The 19,028-nt window shown below is 40.8% G+C and overlaps 1 protein-coding gene across 2 annotated transcripts in view; it reads right to left on the reverse strand.

Moving 5' to 3' along the window:
* Positions 1–19,028, reverse strand: part of RNASEH2B (ribonuclease H2 subunit B) — a 593,154-nt gene that overhangs the window by 256,237 nt on the left and 317,889 nt on the right. For both annotated transcript variants that reach the window (XM_044071685.1, XM_044071684.1), the window contains exon 6: positions 13,400–13,464. In XM_044071685.1, coding sequence (XP_043927620.1) covers positions 13,400–13,464 — 65 coding nt within the window. The remainder of the gene's footprint in view (positions 1–13,399; positions 13,465–19,028) is intronic.

Here is a 19,028-nt window from a genome sequence, read left to right on the forward strand (position 1 = left end):
CCTATAGTTTTTTTGCTTGCCCACCCCTTTAGTATGGGGAACTATACCCATTATTTTGCTGTGCCTCTGTTTTGTTGTGGAAAGGAGACAAAATCAAACTTCGTGCATTCATTGAGTATATAAATGGTACTACAAATTTTCTATCATTGAAGATGACACCATACAGACACAGTTATACAGGAAAGAATGCAGAAAAAACTCCATATTACATCACACAAGCATGCATCCCTCTCACATTTACACTAACATAGTTAAGGGACAAGCAATAAGAGCACCTGGACTTACTAGTAAAGAATCTAAATTTCATGAAACAGTTGAGACGATGCATGGAGAGTTCAAAGAAAGGGACCTGTTTCACGATGACACGGTTAGAACTTCCAAAGGGAAAAGCGGTCATCCGATCACCATAAATTGTCAGAAGCGTCCATGTATATTGTCAGAATCCTTACATGGGCAAGGCACCTGACCAAAACTACCGCCCAGCCCAAATAACAACCAAACCAGCAAGCAGCCCATAAACGGAATAGATCTAGCAAACTGCCCAGGGGACAACCAGCAGCAAACCCACATCACAGCGCCACTTTTTCTTGGGGAGGGAACATTAGGTCTTACAAAAATAAAGAGAATTTCCACAACAGGGCACCAGGAGTCCAAAAAAAAAGCACAATGTATCACCCAACAAAAAACCTTATAACCAACATACAGAAAGAAGAAGGGAGGTAAAATTGAAACTGAAGCAATGCAAATCTAAAGGATTAAAAGTAGAGGTGGCTGTAGATGGCAAGTCAATGTTCATTGCCTTACACCACATAAAGGAAGAAGTGGAAATGTTTGGAAAAAAAAAGCAGAATGTAATAAAAAGGTGGCTGCTCTGAAAGAAGCATTAGGCTGCTTCCAGAAAAAAGCAGTAGAAGTGGGGGACCAGAAGGTGGAATAGAAAGGAAGAAAGCTCTCCGGAAATAAGGAATGAAACAGAAAGAACAAGTAAATACAATCCATCAATTTAGAAACAAAAGAAATAAACAACTGCCTAGTGGAAGTTCCAACAAAGGAAATGAAATACTGCTGAGCTGAAACTGCCCAGCAAAAAAAAAACAGACCAAAATACAGTACCCTTGAAAGAATATCCCAAAGTGTGCAAAATCTTGAATTTCCCTGAACCCAAAGCAAAAAAAAACTTCTTTATGAGAGATAGTTTAAAAAGTAACCACCTGAAACCACTTTTGGCATAAAAAAACACTATGTGAACACTTTAGGCATAAAGGAAGGATTGAAAAATTAGTTTGGTTCTAAAAGGCCAAAAAAACAAAGTTTCCACTACACACTAAAGGTGTACTAAAGCCATAAAGTTGCATGCAGAAAATACTTTAAATTAAAGCAGGAGCTGGTAGAAGCAGAAAGAAGGAGTAGCCAGGAGCTGTTCCAACAAAAGGTGGGATCCCAAACGATAGCCCAGGAGTCATTAAGGAAATATGTTGCTCGCAGTAGTTGCAACAAAGGTTTATAAGAGAAAGTTTCCAAAAGGAAAGGAGAATCCCAAGCAGGAAAATCTGCTCCATGGGCACTCATGTTCTTTGCGAGAAGAACTGTCGAGGACAAAAGTCCATAAAAGTCCAATAACTCAGTAAGATATGGAAAGAAAAAATTTATAATGAGAAAAAGAACAAGGCTCCAAGATAAACCCTTAAACTTTAACTCAGTAACTGCAATCAGAGATGAGCCTAAAACATTCAAAACTTGTGCTGCAAGGACATGAGGAAGCAAAGAACTAATGCAGAATAAAGCAGACCCTCACAGGCAGAGAGATGGAAAAAGATGCATCAGACATTGAGGAATTGGAGGGACTCACAGCCAAAAAGGTCATGCAGAGGAAGCAGAGAGCAGAGAGGATGCCTAGGCTGAATCATACGCCAGAGTTAGTTTGTCTATGCGTACAAGAGCAGAATGAATGAAGATAGAGCCACAGAGCTGGCCTTCCTGAAGATAGCTTGGTTGAGAGAATGTCAGGTGGAATGGCCGGCAGAGAAAGCAAAACTGGAAACACATGAATGGCCTTCAGATCACTTTTCAGGAATGAAGGATGAAAACCAATCCATTCTACAAACTTTGCAACCAACTGACAATCAGAGCATCACAACAGTTGAGGAACAAACTTCAACTTTGTGCAAAACAACACATCAGAACTCAACGAGTTCTGAGTCCCCATGACACTCTGGTAGAACCCCCCATAAAGTTGTCAAGTTTTTGAAACACAGGAGGATCCAGTTTCCACTGCGGAGGATGACCTAAGAAGTTGTACGACACATTGTTCCCCTTGTTCATTGCAGTAATGGTGTCTGCTGCTTGTCATTGTAGTGCGCTTGGGAGCAGTTGTCTCACAAAATCATCGCCCACGCTGTTTGGATTGACTGTTCTTCTCTCCATCATTGTAAATTTTGACTGCCACAGTCTCCCTTTCTGTTGATATCTTGCTCCCAGTCCCGGTTGATGGAACCTTGAGGCATCTGTTCTGATTGACTGCTCTGTGTTTCTCGTTGTCATGCTCATGTGGCTTTCTACGAGCCCTGGCCTTGTATCTATGACCCATTGAGGTATCTACAAAGCCTGTTCTGAGTCCCATTGGTTACATCTTGTTGGTGTTACTTGTGACAATTCTCTCCTTGTCCCTGAAGGCTTTGATACCCAGATTTAACAGTGGACAGATCTTGGCATGCATTTGGCATTATTTGAATGACAGTTTTTGAATGCACAATTGCAGAATATCATAAGATACCATGATTGAAGCTTGATATGCAAGAAAAGGCTTGGGAAGCTGGAGTGTACATTTGATCCTGGGAAAGAGAAGGGCTCTCAGTTCGTCGGGGAAAAAAGCCTTTTGGAGCACGACTGTATTTCCCACCCTAAAGAGAACCTGAGTGTTTGTACATTCACTAAACATGTCATAGAGAAGCATACCTCACTGTCATGCCCAGTGCATATATTGTAGAATGCACTATCATGTTTTACATCTACATCCTTCAGACTAATCCTTTAACACTACCAAATAGGGATGTATCTGAGAACCTTTCGAAACTGGAAATAGTAACAATCCTTGGAGCCAGAAACTGTGAACAGTCTGGGTAGAAGATTACTGATAAGGTAGGCTAAGTAGAAAAAGCACAGGTGTGAACAGATAGGGCGCAGTAGATGCCCAGCACTGGGCCAGAACTGATAATCTAAATTTCATGAAGATAGAGATACCTCCTGAAGATTTTGAGATCCAGAAATAGAAGATAAGCCCTGAAGATGGATAGTTAAAATCAGCAGATAACTGTTGAAACCTTTTTTGGTTGGGTTGTATATTCTGTTATAAAAACCTAAAACTGAAAACATAAGTGTTTGTGATAGATCCTCCTGGGACTAGAGTAAAAGGTAAATTTTCTCCTATTTGGAAAGCTGGAGGAAAAACTGCTGTGCCTTTGCCTAAAGAAGTAAAGAAATCTGCTTGTGAGAACTAAAGAAGTTAGAATGGAACTCTAGAGCCCATATCCTTGGGTTGAGGAGCCAATTTTGTGAAAAGTGACTGGAGATTTTGTATCCAAACAGAAGAAGCTTGCTAGAATGTCAAAAAAGCTTTTTGAAGAAGAACTATTAATTCCCTTTTGAAAAGCTGTGGCTCAGAAGAAGAACAAGAAGGAACTGGCCCTATGCTTGGGGCCTGCAGAACTGAATGGAATATTCTAGCCCCTGCTGGCAATGGATGCAGACCCTGCCAAGTTCTAGGCCTGAACTGAGAAGAAGCTCTGCCCCTGCCTCTATATCTACTACCCTACTGAGGTTTCAAGAAGAGAGGGGGCAGCTGCATAATTAGAGCTAGGTCTACTAAACCTTGGAGGTGTCTTCCATTTCTCTTTCAACCCTGACTCCAGAAGACCAAAAAAAACTCCAGTCTTTATAGATAACATCCTTGTCAAAAATTTTAACAAAAACCCAGGGCTCTGATCCCCAAACAAAACTTTCTGAAGTAAAGGCGGCATCCAGAGGCAGCCCCCCCAAAACCTGCACAAAGAACTGATCCAGTGGGCCTGTTCAGAGACTGTACAGCATCAAAACCACACTGCAAAGAACACACCACTCTGCCAAAGCATCCACCTCTGCCAATCCCTACCTTTTAAAGGAAATTCTGCCAAAATTTTCAACAATGATACTAAATTTAAAAGAAAACTGGCAATTTAAGCTGAGAAATAAGGAAGAATACCTATTAACAACATATGTCTTACCCTCCAAAGCCTCATTTCTTTCTTAGAAGAGGTAAAAGCTCTAGCTTCTTTATCTAGAGACTCTTAGTTCCCCCCCTGACTAACCGGATTGGGCCCCTTAGAACAGACTCTTAGTCTTTTGACTAACTCAGCCTGGGTCCCTTATGAGCGAGGAGGGTTATACTAGGGCCTGGGAAGCCCCTGAATACTGGATTAGGGCGAACTGGAAGAATCTGCAACGAACAAAACAGGCACAACATCTAAACAGGGGCCAATGGTCTGGTAATAGGTATGGTCAAATCCTGTCCTTCAAATGGGAAAATGCTCCCTTTTGGAAATCCAGCTCAATCCCTCCTGTCCTTCCAGGAATGTCTGAAATGGAAAAAGATGCATCCTGGAGAGGACTAAAGGAGAGGAGAAGAAGAAGGAATGGAATCTGCATAGAAGAATCTGAAGGGAAAAAAATCTGATCCTCTGGCCAGAGTCCTGGGCCCTGACCTCCTGATCCAACTCTTTTCACTCTGGGACCTCTAATGCCCTCTTATCAGGAGGGGGCATAGAACCCCTAAAAATCTTCTTAGGTTCTGCCATTTTGCTACATGGAGCACAGTTTTAGAGGCAGCAAACCTAAGTACCTGGAGGGACACCAGAGAAGAAGGCCTGCAGAGAAAGCTTAGCCTTATTAGCATAGAAAGTAACCTAACTAATTCTAGATCCCCTAGAGAAGACCTGCCTGAGGTGAGCCACCTTCCTCCAAAATGACTCCCTCCTGAGACTCATCAGGGAAAAGTTCAAATTCTCCCTGATGAAACTTCAGCGCTTCCAACCCATCCACCTCTAGCTTCTGCTGAAACAACTCTAAAACGGCGAGATCAACAACCTGTCTAGGTTTCGCTTTTTTGTCTTTGCGCTTCGGTAGCCGCGCCGAGAGGATCCGACGGCACTTATACCTGGCACCGCTACCAAAGACCAACCCCTTCTTTTTACCTTCTTCTTTTATTAATTTATAACAACTTACGCACAATGAGGCAACCTCGACACACGCCCAAACAAGGAATGCAAAAAGGATGCAAGAGAGAGGAAGAGTGATATGAGGTATCTGTTTCCTACAAGAAATACAATTATTCACTTTTTCTGACATCGAGAATTAACTGAGGCAAAAAAAACAAAATATTCCCTATTGTACAACAACTTAACTTGGTTGGGTCTGAAACTCAGAAAACGGAAAATCTGTTTGCAACGGCACTTACTGGCACTGCTGTTGCATCGACCATGCGGCAAAAAGACTGAGGATATGACGCTGGTCAATGCGGCTTTTTCCTGACTCTTCTGATGTCAGGACCTGCCTGGCACCGACGCCGCCAGCCTAATACTTTGGTATTCGGGACCGAGACAGCGGACGGACCCCCATATGTAAGGACTGCAGCAATGTGAGATGAAGAACATCCATATATATACCCTAAACATCAAGAGGCCAACACATTAGAAAATGAAAAAAAGGCAATAGGTGTGAATAAACCGGTAATTTCATTTACAAACAATAATAAAAAATTAAAGAAATTTTTGTTAAAAACTGGAACATATTGACTGTAGATGAGAAATTGAGCAGGCGACTGTCCTAGTTTTACTTACAGAAATACCAAATCATTGAAATGCATGTTATGTTAGGAAAACAATGAAAAGAAAACATCTAGATCTATTAGAAAAGGGACTTTTGCTTGCAGGAGCTGCAATCAATTTCCCTTCATGTTGAATGGTTATAAATTTATACATCCAGATACTGGAAAGGAATACGAGTTTAGCATCTACGCTGCTTGCAAAACACGTGATTTGATTTATCTTGCTATGTGTAGTAAATGTAGTTCTATGTAGGTATGACCAACAGAACCTTAAGGGAACGAGTGAAGGAACACATATATGCAATCAATAAGGAGGATGAGAACAATGCGCTAGCGAAACACATCATAAACAAGGGCACTACACATGGTTTTAAATTCATGGTATTAGAATTGATATACAGGAATGTCAGGTTAGGCAATTACAAAAATTACACCGAACGAAGAGAAATGAGGTGGATACTGGGACTACAGGTGGATAGAGGCTCAGGACTCAATGACAGGGTCTCCATGAGACCCTTTCTAGCAGCCAAGGATCTCAAACATTAAACATCTTTTTATTTAGAAATAAACTAATGTTATATGTTATTTATATCCATCACTCTACACCACTTATCAGATAGACAATTTCACATTCTAACCTGTTTATGTTTATATATTTTACATGAACTATATAGTATGTTTTCTGAAACAATATTAAGAAATGTAATTTCATGTGTGTATTAGAAATTCATGTCTTATATATACATATATATTTTTTTAATAGAAGTTTTTAGACAAGGCTATATAGAAAGTCTATTCACATTTCTACACAGGTATAATGACAAATGAAATGTTAAGGTATTTAAGGACAATTAATGATTTCAACTGTTGACAGTCTGAGGAAGCATTCTATTTGAATGTTAAAGCGCTTACTGGATTTTCTTGTTTGCCTGTTTTTATTACTTCAAATAAATGGTTAGCTTCTCATTGTTGTGTTTGACTACCTCATTCAGTTTTGCTTTTTGTGAAGTTCTGAAACCCCTCTGGCTGAGGTGATAGCGAGGAGAAAAGCAGTCTTCTTGGAGATGTATCTTAGTTCTGCTGAAACAGCAAGTTCGAAGGGTGGTACAGCTAGTTTTTCCAAAACATAATTCAGGTCCCAGGCTGGAGTGGGTGGCCTTCTGGGAGGTCTGACATTACAAGCCCCCTCTGAGAAATTGCTTAATCAAAGGATGGGAGAACAGGGGCTGTTCTGTATCAACATGAGCTGAGATGGCTGAAGCGTGGATTTGGAGAAGGAGAGGCCACTATTAAGTAGCTCCGCTAGATAGTCCAGGATAACGGGAATGGAAGGTTGTGAGGTATTGCCCCCTTTGGACTAGCTCCTGGAGCAGAATCTTTTCCATTTTCCTGCGTAAGATTTTCTGGTGCTGGGCCTCCTGGGCTCTGTGATGATGTCTAGGACCTGTTTGCTTAACAGGGGCCCCTTGTTAACCTTTAGAGTATTAGCCATGCTGATAGATTGAGTCTGCAAGTCTGGGTTCAGCATCCCCCCCACCTGAGTTAAGCGGTGTGAGATCAGGGGAAGCTGTAAGGTCAGGCTGTGCAGTAAAGGGTACCAATGTTGTTTGGGCCAACCTGGAGCAATGAGGATGGCCTTTGGTCTCTCCTCCCTTATTTTGATCAGTACCTTGGGAATAAGAGGCAAAGGAGGGAATGTGTACAGGTCAAGGCATCCACCACCCTCAACGCTAGGTGGTGATATTCCATGGTACAGAATTTTTTCAGCTGATGGTTGAGATGCAAACAAAAAGATCCACCTCCGGAGTCCCCCATGCCTGAGTGATTTGTAAAAATATTTTTCTCTAGAGCTGCCATTCGTGGGGGTCCAGTAAGTTTCTGCTTAAGTGGTCTGCCAGGGTGTTGTTGATCCATGGTAGGTATTGGGCTATCAGGTGTAGTCCCATGGAAGAGGCTGTCAGCAAGAGGCTCATGGCTAGCCTGCACAGAGGGTAAGATTGGGTCCCTCCCTATTTGTTGATGTGCCACATTACTGTGGTGCTGTCTGTTTTGATAAGGAGAACCCCTGGCTTGAGATGGAGTTTAAAGGACGTCAGAGCCTTTTGTACTGCCATCATTTCCTTCTGGTTTATGTGTAAGGGAAGGTGCTGGGCATCCCAAAGACGTTGGGTGCACCTGCCTTCTAGGTGAGTGCCCCATGCTATGTCTAAGGTGTTGGTGGTAATGGTCTGCCCGATTGGGCGGAGGGTGAAGGAAAAAGACACTTGTTCTGGGCACAAGCCTCTGCCCACCAGAGAAACTTGGCCCTTACACAAGGGATCAGGGGTAGAGAGGTCTCTAAAGGTTGAGAATGCTGATAGCAAATGTTCTTTAGGTACCACTGAAGTTTTCTCCTGTGAAGCTTGGCCAGAGGAATTATAAAGATGCAAAATGCCATGTACCCCAAAGGCTTGCAGTAACTTTCTCGCAGTGAGGTGACTTCTAGAAGCCAGCTGGGTAAAACAGAGAGGCAGGAAGCTCTGCTTTTCTGGAGATAGGAAGGCAATTTGGGATGCTGTGTCCAGCAGTGCTGCCAATAAAATGATCTTCCTGGAGGGTGTTTGCCTTGATTTCTTCTCATTGATGGTGTACCCTAAGGGGGTTAAGAGGGATTTGACAAAGAGGAAGTCCTTGAGGAGCTTTTGTTTGCAATCTGCCTGAATGAGGCAGTCCTCCAGATAAGGGTAAATTTATATATTTTTCTGTCTGCAAAAGGCTATGGCCAGGGCTAAGCATTTGGTGAATACCCTGCGAGCAGTAGATAAGCCAAAAGGTAGCGAAGAGAACTTAAAGTGTTGTGAGCCTGCTCTGAAGCAAAGGAATTTCCAGCAGGACTCCCTTATGGGGATGTGGATGTAGGCCTCTTTTAGATCTATGGTAACTAACCAGGCATTTTTGTCAGCATAGGCAGCAGCTGCTGCAAAGTTAGCATTGTGAATTTGGGTACCACCAGGAAGGTGTTCAGAATGGCTAGATCCAGGATGGGGTGCCAAGCACCCTCTGTTCTGGGAACAAGGAATAGTCTGGAATAAAAGCCTTTGCCTGTTTGATCTGAGGGGACAAGTTCTACTGCCCCCTGTGATATGTGAGTTTGGCCTTGTTTCAATGCCTCTGCCCACTGATTTGGAGGCAAGTCTGGGTACCCTCTTGGAATAAAGAGTTCGTTGAAGGAGAATTTGTATCTCTCAAAAATTATCTTTAAGACCCACTGGTCCTTGGTTACAGAAAGCCAATTTTCTTTGCAGAGGGAGAGCCTTCCTCCTAGTTTTAGGTGACAGAAAAGAGGGCGGGGGAGAGGGAGTCATTGAGAGTTTCTGCCACAGAGGGATGGCTTAGAACTACCTGCCTTTGGAGTGGAAGTGGTCCACTGTCTGGTTCTCTGCTGTCCCTGGGATAGGAGTCTGGGTGGTCTGTCCCTGCAGGGCTTACCTTGCCCCTGTCTGTTAGGTGCAGGAAAGGACCAGTGTTTTGAGGGAAAATTCCTGCTGAATCTAGGAGATTGTACCTGAAAGAAATCTTTTATTGTTTGCATAGATTTTGCTTTGTCTTCCATCTTTTTAAGCACCTCTTCTGCTTTTACTCCAAACAAGTGGTCCTTATCCAAGGGTGCATAAAGTAATTTAAACTTGACATGCTCAGGGAGAGGTTGTTCTTTCAACCATGCATGTCTCCTAATGACAGATCCTGACACTGCTGCCCTGCTTCAGGTTTCTAGGGCGTCATACCCACAGTGTAATGAGTGTTTAGCCACTTGACAAATAGAATGCAGTAAATCTGCTAACTCTTTCGAACTGGCGCATTCAGGAAAGGTTGAAATCATTTGTTTTAGTAGTTCTAAAGTGTGTTGTTGATATTTTAACATATGGAACTGACAGTTGAGTGCTCTGATATCTAAGGTTGCAGAGGTGTATATTTTTTTACCTTATCTGTCCAGAGCTCTGGAGTCCTTGTCAAGAAGGAATAGGATTGTTTGCAGAGCTAGCCTTAGCTCCTTTTGATCCCTGTGTAATGACCTCCGGGTCTGCAGCAGGATTTCTCTACAGGTATTTGTGAGAATCTGCTACTTTGCAATACCGGTCAGGTTTTCTGGCAACAGGTGGGTGGGTGCCAGGAGTTAAACTGAATTCATGGAAGACATCATCAACCACCTCTAAAATTGGAGGGATGGCCAAGGGTCTGTGCTGGGGCAGGTCTAGAAACTCTCTTAGTCTTTTCTTAGACTGAGGGAAGTCCTGGGATTCCCAGTGGAAATGTTCCCTGAGGGTGTGAAGGGTTTCCCTAAAGGAAAGATCATCTGGTGGGGAGGCAGAAGTAATGGCTTCCTCTGCATCTGAATCCTCATAAGCAGTCAAAGTTTGTTGTTCCTCTTCAAAATCTGAATAATCAGACTCTTCAGAATCCTGCTCTGTCAGTATTTCAGGAGAAAGGTCTCTTTTCCTTTTGAAGTTCTGGCCTGACTACCCCTGATAAGAGTGATAAGATCCTCTGCCATTTTAAGTGTTTGAGCTTGGGGTGCTGGAGCAGGAGTAAAATGGTGGCTAGAGGTAGTTTTCCTAGGAGTGGCCATGCCTATAGTTCTAAGAGTATTCATCGGTCTGAGAGAAACGGTAATCAGAGAAGACATTGTTTTTTTGTCTAGATTCGGTAGTGCGAAAAACCTCCTCGAAAGCCTGTGCCCGCATCGTGGGTCTGGACCCAACCAAGGTAGAGAGACCCAAAAGCTTGGAAGACAAAGAAGATTTCTGCGGCATACCAGACTCCAAAAGGGTCTCAGTAGAGGCCTGTGAAGGTATCGAATTGGGCATCATGGGCTGCGAAGGCACCTCACTGAATTCCGGAGAACCGACAACCTGCTTAGCGGTAGAGTCATTAGAAGGCCTAGCCTTTATCTTTATCCTTAATTTTTTTTCAGAATGTCTACGGATTGTTGGCTGACGGACGCCATTTCGGAATGTGAAGATGGAAGATGAAAATACCTGGCTACAATAACAGCTCTACCACAAATGCTTCTCGCGTTAAAGAGGGCACAGAACCGTCAACGGGGGACGTCTAGCCTAAACAAGTGATGTAGTATGAGTGAAAGTCTCTGTGTGGTATTTGCTTTCCACAGGCGAGACAATTGTTAACTTTTTCGGACATCGGTTGGTGCAAGAAAAAAGGATCCCCAATGTGGTACTTAGCTTTAGATGTTTTCAGCTGTAATTCAAACTCTGTTAGTGACCAACCGGCACACTTGCAAACTACTTCTGCTATGGGCTCCACGGCAAGAAAGACTGATGTAATGACGTCGGCTGCTTTCCTTTACAACACTGATGACCTGACATCAGACAGCAAGCGACAGCAGCCGATGCAGAAATACACTGACTCTGGTATTCAGGCCTGCTGAAGGTTACCACAGCAGGGATAACCCACAATCTTACACTTATGGGAGTTCCCTTCTGCCACCACATGGCATGCTAATGCATTTTCCTGCCTCCCATTCCCAATGTCTCACAAGTGTTCCAAAATCACTATTGCAGTCTCTACACCATCGATATCTGGGTTTACCAAGTTCCTGATTTTTACTTTGTGACAATGGATGTGGCATCTTTATTTACACTTATCCCCAGTACTTGGGGGATAGAGAACGTGAGGACTTTCTTGACTGGGAAAGATGGATTTTCTCATGACAAGATTGAACTTATCTGTAATCTTTTGGAAATTTTGTTAGAAAATAATATGTTTGTTTTTGATGAGAGTTTTTTTCTGCAGAATGTTGACGTGGCAATGGTTACAGCATGTGTTAATAGCTACGCCAACTTAGCACTTGCACAGTGGGAAGTAAGTACAGCATTAACTGGCAACATGTTCCATCATCATATTTTGGCAAGAAAGGAAAGGCAAGGGGTGAGAATATTATGCCCAACAGCTACCTGAGGGAGAGGCATTAATTATATTTGATTCACAAAGTACAGTGAGGGTTCCACTCACATTTTCGAGCGATGTAAATACTTTCTGTGATATAGTGAATAAATATTGGGGGATTCTAACTATCTCCAAGAATTGAGTGGAGTTGTATTAGAAGTTCAATGGTTTTCTTTTAGAAACAACCCCAATCTGAAGAGACAACTATACTATAGAAAGGGAGCATTGGGGGGGGGGTTCCACAGTCCCAGCGGCAAGGCACTTATCAAGATCGAAGGTGTAGTGCATGTAGTTCTGTACAACCTGGCATTGTTTTTAAACATCCCCATTTAGGTTTTTCTGCTGAATAAATGTTTTATGTGGATTGTTCTACAAATAACTTAATTTACTTTGCATTCTGCACCCTCTGTTATCCTTTTTACATAGGGAAAACCAATTGTTCCTTTAAGGAATGGGTTTTGGAACACTTGAGAGACATTAGGAATGGGAGGCAGGAAAATGCATTAGCACACCATGTGGTGGCTGAAGGGAACTCCCATAAGTTTAAGTTTCTGACACTGGAGGTAATTGGAGCTAATATTAGGGAAAGAAATCTTAAGAATAAGACCGAGACAAGGGAACAAGCCTGGATTTTGTCACTCCACGCAGATAAGTTTCCAGAACTAAATGAGGTTGTGTCACTGAAGCCTATGTTGAAGGCACACCTACTCCCACATTAAAATGTGTGCATATATATCTTTTATATGAATGTTTTACAGTTTTGTACCTTGGTGTTTTGTAAGTATACTGCTACTATGTGATGTAAAATTTTTACTGGTGTTTTAAAAAAATTTTGACAGGCCTCTTACAACAGGAAATGATATAACAGTGCTTTTTGTTATACAGATGGTTCTTCTCTTTAATGTGATTGTCTGATGGAGCGATCTACTGCATTGTGAAAGTGCTTACCCATATTTATTCTTACTTTTAAGTTGAATAAATTTAATAACCTGCATTCTTGCCAGCCTGGCACTTTGTTTATTTGGATACTGTACACAAATTCCATGCTTCCTTATTTCCTCTAACAAAATAGAATCATGCACTTACCACATTCATCCTCTCATATAGCCTCCAAATTATTTACACTCCTATATACCAGCTTTGACCACTGCCCTATAATACTAGCTGGTATAGCAACATTTTCAAAAATACTCAAATTTCTACCAATGATAGTCTCTATTTAAGCAATGTGAATCCAATGTATAATTTGTTACCATAGCCTTATTAAAATTGATTAAAATTTGGTTCATTGAAACTACATCTTAAAAATGACATTCTGAAATTATATGTGTGAAATAAAATTCTGTATCATTCACTCAATACAATATCTAGTTTTCCAGGCAGTATGAGATTTGTTGTGAACATTTACATAAATTTACAACTTTTTAGAAGACAAGTGCAGTTGATTTCAGTTGGGGAAATTTCCATAGTGCATTTTAACACCAACAATCACATTTCACAGAAATTTAGATACACAGCATGTACAACTATTATACCTTGTTCACTTAAACATGACGGCAAAAAAATAAATAAATAAAACTAAAACTTAAAAGGCAATACCTTCTTCTTTAACCACGTCATTGTCTTGTCTTTGCTATATTTGTAAAACTTCTGACTTCCAATTTCTATAAAAGAGGGAAGAGAAATGTAGATGTATTCCAAAACCATTACAACAAATTACTAGAGATGTTATTACAATAATAAAAAAATTGCTGACCAGGCACTCTGAGTGGAACATTCAAGTCTCTTTTAGAGAAGAAACACAGGCCAAAAGCAGTTAAGTGATCTATTCAGTGCCACAGAATATGCAAGTGTAAACTGATACAATCTAAATCCCCTTTGTCATCTTTGCAGTGCGTCACCACATCCCCTGTCATGATGTATCAACAGCAGTAAACAGTAAAGCACTGAAGTTACTTTTGGCAGTTAAAACTACTCCAGAGTAAAAATATTCAGAATATCTTTTGCTCAGGTTTGGTGTTTCCTTGACAGACTTACTCATAAAATGTTGATATAAAAATATGTACATTAACCAATGTTCTATGAGGCAGACGTCTGAACTGGCTCCAATCAGCATTGTTTTGTTTCTCTTTTTTTTTTTTAATTTCTGCCTGGTAATATATATGAAAGCTGCCTGCATCTGCTTTTTGTGAGTCATATCTAAAATGGCCTATATCAGCTATTCCTTGTACCTGGGTTAAGAGGGCATATCAGACAGCTATACAGGGGAGCTAAAGGGGGGGGGGGTGGAGAGAACTAAGGCATAATATATTACAAACCTGCCCACTTTCTTAATTCCTAAGCACATACACTGGAAAAAGTTACTGATGTGCAGCTGAATTTAAATGGAAATAGGTGGGTACTCATGGCGATGTTGCTTAATCGCCAGCAGCTACAAGTTAAAGTTGCTGTTCAATGTAAATAAACCTCTTATTTCTGCAGACTGCAGCATGATTCACATTTTGCATAAGGGGCTAACAATAAGCAAAAAAAAAAAAAAAAAGTAGTAAGGCAAATTATGAACACTTGGCTAAGAGGTGAGACCGTTCTTCTAAAAATGGTAGTATACAAACAGAAATGGGTGCTAATAATGTAGGCCACACTACAGGACCACAGTAGCATTACCTGCTGATCTCTATTATGCTGATGTTGGTCAGGATGAATTCTGAGTTAGAGATTTCAAATATGGCATTTCATGGAAAAGATGACCTCTAGAAACTCCTCTCCCTACTGTAGACGGTTAGTTAACCAACAAAAATAAAACTAAGTAAGACAGTTGTCACACTCATTATGAATTGCCTGGAACAAGAAACCACCAGCAGCTAAAGAAGAAAAGTATAGTTGTATACACTTACCATAAAGGTAGATGTTCAAGTGTATTCACTGTTGCAGTCATCACATTTGGGTTATCTGCTTGCAGTAGCCCTCAGTCGGCCTGATTATCAAAGTCTTGGGTCCTGCGTCGGTTGTTGTCTCATCTTCCATGACATCAGATAGTCAGGGGTATCAAGCATGCAGCCGATGCCATTAAATCAGTTTTTCTTGCCCCAGATGTCAGGTGCCCCCCTAAAGGGAAGCAATTAAATATATATATATATATATATATATATATACATACATATACACACACACACAAGGTTATACCTCCAACGCAAAAGCAAACAACCCAAAAAGCTTTTAAGCATAGTAAAAAGGAATAGATGTATAGCCAAAAGAAGCCAGGGAGCTGGAGGGAGGGTAACCAGGACTGCAACAGTGAATACACTCGAACATCTACATTTATGGTAAGTGTACACAACTGTACTATGTTCTTCGTGTTTCACTGTTGCAGTCATCACATTTGGGTAGATTTCCAAAGCTAAGGATGGGAGGAGGAATTTAGATAGCATTAGGACCAGCTATAAGGCCCTGCAAGACTGCAGTGACAAAACCAGCTCTGAATTTAGAGAAAATTGGTAAATTGTAATTTTTATTTATTTATTTTATTTTATTTTACATTTGTTAACTGGGAAAATCCAGCTGGGCCAGGTCCATTCTCAGTGGAGGCCCGGGGAGAAAAGCTCCAAAATTAAGAAGACATTTATACAATTACAGATATACATACATTTATACAACTTGAGATATTCATACAAAACAGGTAGCAGTGAAAACTATATTTACAAGTAGAGTTATTCTTACTTTGTTAACTAATAGTTAAACTTGCAGTGCAAGACTAAGATGCAGTTTTGAGAAATAGCACAAGGGTTCAGTGAATGGGTTTAGACAGATATTTTTCAGAATTTGGCTTCCAGTAGTTATCAGGATTTTGCAAGACAAAAGATACAGTTTGAGATAGTTTTACAAAGGTAGTAAGAACTGCTTACAGATGTAGTAAGTACGTATAGAAGGGAGCAAAAGAACACTATAAAACTAAGTGTTTCATTGTGAATACATATTTAGACTGGAGTAGACTGATAGAAGATAGAAGAAAGGTATAGGGATTGTCATGTGATACATGGGCAAATCCAAGTTGTCTTGAGATGAGATTTGAGTGACTGTTTGAAGTTTGCATTTGTTGTTGTGGAGGTTATATTAGTGGGGAGATTGTTCCATATTTTGGCTATGATGTGGGAATATAGGGCTATTCCTGCAGTGTTGTTAGCAGTAGTAACACTGAGTAGGGGTTTATTGGAAGAGCGTAGAGGGCAACTGGAAGAGTGGGAGGTTATTAAGTTACTGAGGGCTGGAGTTTTGTCTTGGTGGTTTCTGATGTTAAAGGCATAGGTGAGTTGTTGGTAAGATAGTAGGTTAGGAAATTCCAGCCACTGAATTTCTTTTAGTACTTGGCAGTGATGCGTTCTAAAGGGGGAATTATTGGCATATTTAGCTATTTTGTTGTAGCATGCTTCTAACTTATTCAGATATGATTTTTTAGTGTGGGTTAGGATAGTGCGGCATACGTAAGTGTCGATAGGAGGTGTGTTTGAGCTAGAGTGATTCGTGCCTTTTCTATGAGATAAGTTTTTGTTCCTGTATAGGGTTCCCATTTTCTTATGAACCTTTTGAATAGTTTGTGCTATGTGAAGATCAAATAATAGGTTGTTGTCTATTTCAACTCCTAGGAGTTTTGTGTGAGTGGATGGAGAGATGACAGTGCCATTCCGAGATGAGATAGAGAAAGTGGAGGGGGAGGATTTAGTTTTATTAGGTGTGAACAGCAGAAGTTTGGTTTTGTTAAGGTTAAGTATATGTTGGTGATCCAATTTTCAATAGCAGAGAAAGATTCATGGGCTAGTTGTTGGAGGGTATTGACAGATGAGGCTGCGCAGATGAGAGTGGAATCATCTGCATACTGAATTAGTGAGGATTGCTTAGAGGAGGTATACAAGATTGTTTGTAAAAATTGTGAAAAGTAGTGGGCCAAGTATAGAGCCTTGAGGTACCCCTATTGAGTTGGGGATAGCTCATTATTCCATTGTACAGATTGTTGTCTGTTTGATAGGTAGCTATTGAACCAGGAGGTGGCAGAGGAAGTAAAGGATAGAGAATGGAGGCTGTCCAGTAATTTAGGGTGTGAGACCACGTCAAATGCTTTTGAGAGGTCTAAGAAGGTAGCAGATAAATAGTTGTTGTTTCTATGTTGGTTAACCAGGTTGGTGAATGAGAGAAGAGCAGAGGTTGTACTATGGTGTGGGCGGAAACCATGTTGGGTGGATGAGAGAAGTTTGTTAGTGTCTAGGAATTGCATAACTTGAGAGTGTATGCATTTCTCTAGGAACTTAGATAATGGGGAAAGAAAAAGCTATTGGCCTGTAGTTGGAAATAAGATTTTCCTCCTTTGTGTAGAGGTATAATGTAAGACATTTTCCATATTTGTGGTACATAGGCTTCCTGAATGGACCTGTTTATTAGGACTGATACTGGATAAGCAAGAGAGTCTGCTGCCATTCTTAGGACGTTAGTGGGTATACTGTCAGCAGCTAGTGTGGTAGGTTTTAGTTTGTGGAGTAGGTTTCTAATTTTTGATGCAGGGACTGGAGAGAGGGAGAAAGATGGTTGGTTGGTTGGTTAGTAGTATTCTCAGTGTTTCTAGTGCTTGTGTGAGATGAGGTGTTGGTATTTGTTAGCTGGTTGGATAGAGTTTGGATTGAGTTTATGAAGTAAGAGTTAAGCTGGGAGGCAATATCTTTGCTGTTAGTATATGGGGAGGCGGGGGTGGGGGTAGCAATTTTTCCAGATTTTAGCAGTGAGTTGATAGAATGCCAAAACCTTTGGGGGTTGTTTGTGTGTTTGTTTTGAAGGTCTAGGAAGTAGTTTTGTTTGTCCTGTTTGGTTTGTATTTGGCTAGGTTTCTAAGTTGTTTGTACTTTTCTTTGGTTTGTTCAGAGTTGTCTTGCTTCCACTGCTTCCAGGTCTTGTCTCTGGTTTTAAGGAGGGCTCTTGTGTCCCGAGTTAGCCATGGTGCATAATTTACTTTGATTTTTCTCTTTCTTAAAGGTGCTATGAAATTTAGAACTGAGATAAATGTATTATTAAAGTATTCTACTGTGTGATCTAGGCATAGTTTTTTTAGGGGGAGCCAGTTACATTGGTGGAAGATGTTGTTTAGTATATCTGGGGTTAAGTTACGAGTTTTTATAGGTTATGGGTTTGAGGATTTTGGTTTGTTTCCTGAGGAGGAAAGTAGGGAGATGGTCACTGAGTATGTCAGGTAGGGATCCTACCAGATAGTGATGCTTGGGGGTATTTACTAATGTCTGGTCAATAATGGGTTTGTGGGTTTTTTTATCTATTCTGGTGGGGTGTTGAATTAGTTGTGTGAAATTGCAGAGGTTAATACTTTTGATAGGGTTTATGGAGCTGAAACTTTGCCAGTCGGTATTGAGGCCGCCTAGTAAAATTGTTTCCTGAGGGCAATTTTGATTCAACCAATGAAGGATTTCTCCTACAGTTGGGGAGTTATTTCCAGGAGGAATGTAGCAACAAAGGATGTTAATTTTCTTCTCGTTGTTTATTGATAGAATAGAGCCTATGGTTTCAGCATTTTGAAATGATGGTAGAGGGGTATGAAATGGTTGGAGGTTTATTTCATTTTTAAATAGAATTGTGACTCCACCACCCTTCCTAGTTGTTCTATCTTTTCTTAGGATGTTGTAACCTGGTGGTAGAATCTCATCACTAGTGATATGTGGTTTTAAAGCCATGTTTTGGTAATGGTTACGATGTCAGGGGAGTAGTGAGAAATAAGTGTGTAAGTCTACTTGTTTATTTGAAATTCTTCTTATGTTGGTATTTATTATTAGGAGATCAGATTGAGCTCTATTTGGAAGGTTAGTAAAGGAGGGCCCTGAGTTTGGGTGCATGTCACCAGCTATGAGGAGTCTTTTACTAAGATTAAGTATGTGTTTGATAACATAGGTTAGGTTTGAGAATGATATGTATACTGCTTTCCTATTGATAGTAGTAGGTAGATGGGTGTTGGATGTGTGTGGCATAATATTTGTGGAAAATAATGTTGGACAGACTATAAAGCATATGTGGGAGGTGATATATCTTATGGTATGTGTAGTATGGAATGTGATTGTGTCTAAGGGTAGGTTAGTCTGTATGGCTGTAGTATAGGAAAGGGATGTCAGGGCTAGTAGTAGTAAGGGTAATAGGACTTGCATTATTTTTGATTGGAAGCTTTTAGTAGTGTTATTTGATAAAG

The sequence above is a fragment of the Protopterus annectens genome, chromosome 5.part0 (genome assembly GCF_019279795.1).
Source record: "Protopterus annectens isolate FY-2018-M chromosome 5.part0, PAN1.0, whole genome shotgun sequence".
Lineage (NCBI taxonomy): Eukaryota > Metazoa > Chordata > Ceratodontiformes > Protopteridae > Protopterus > Protopterus annectens.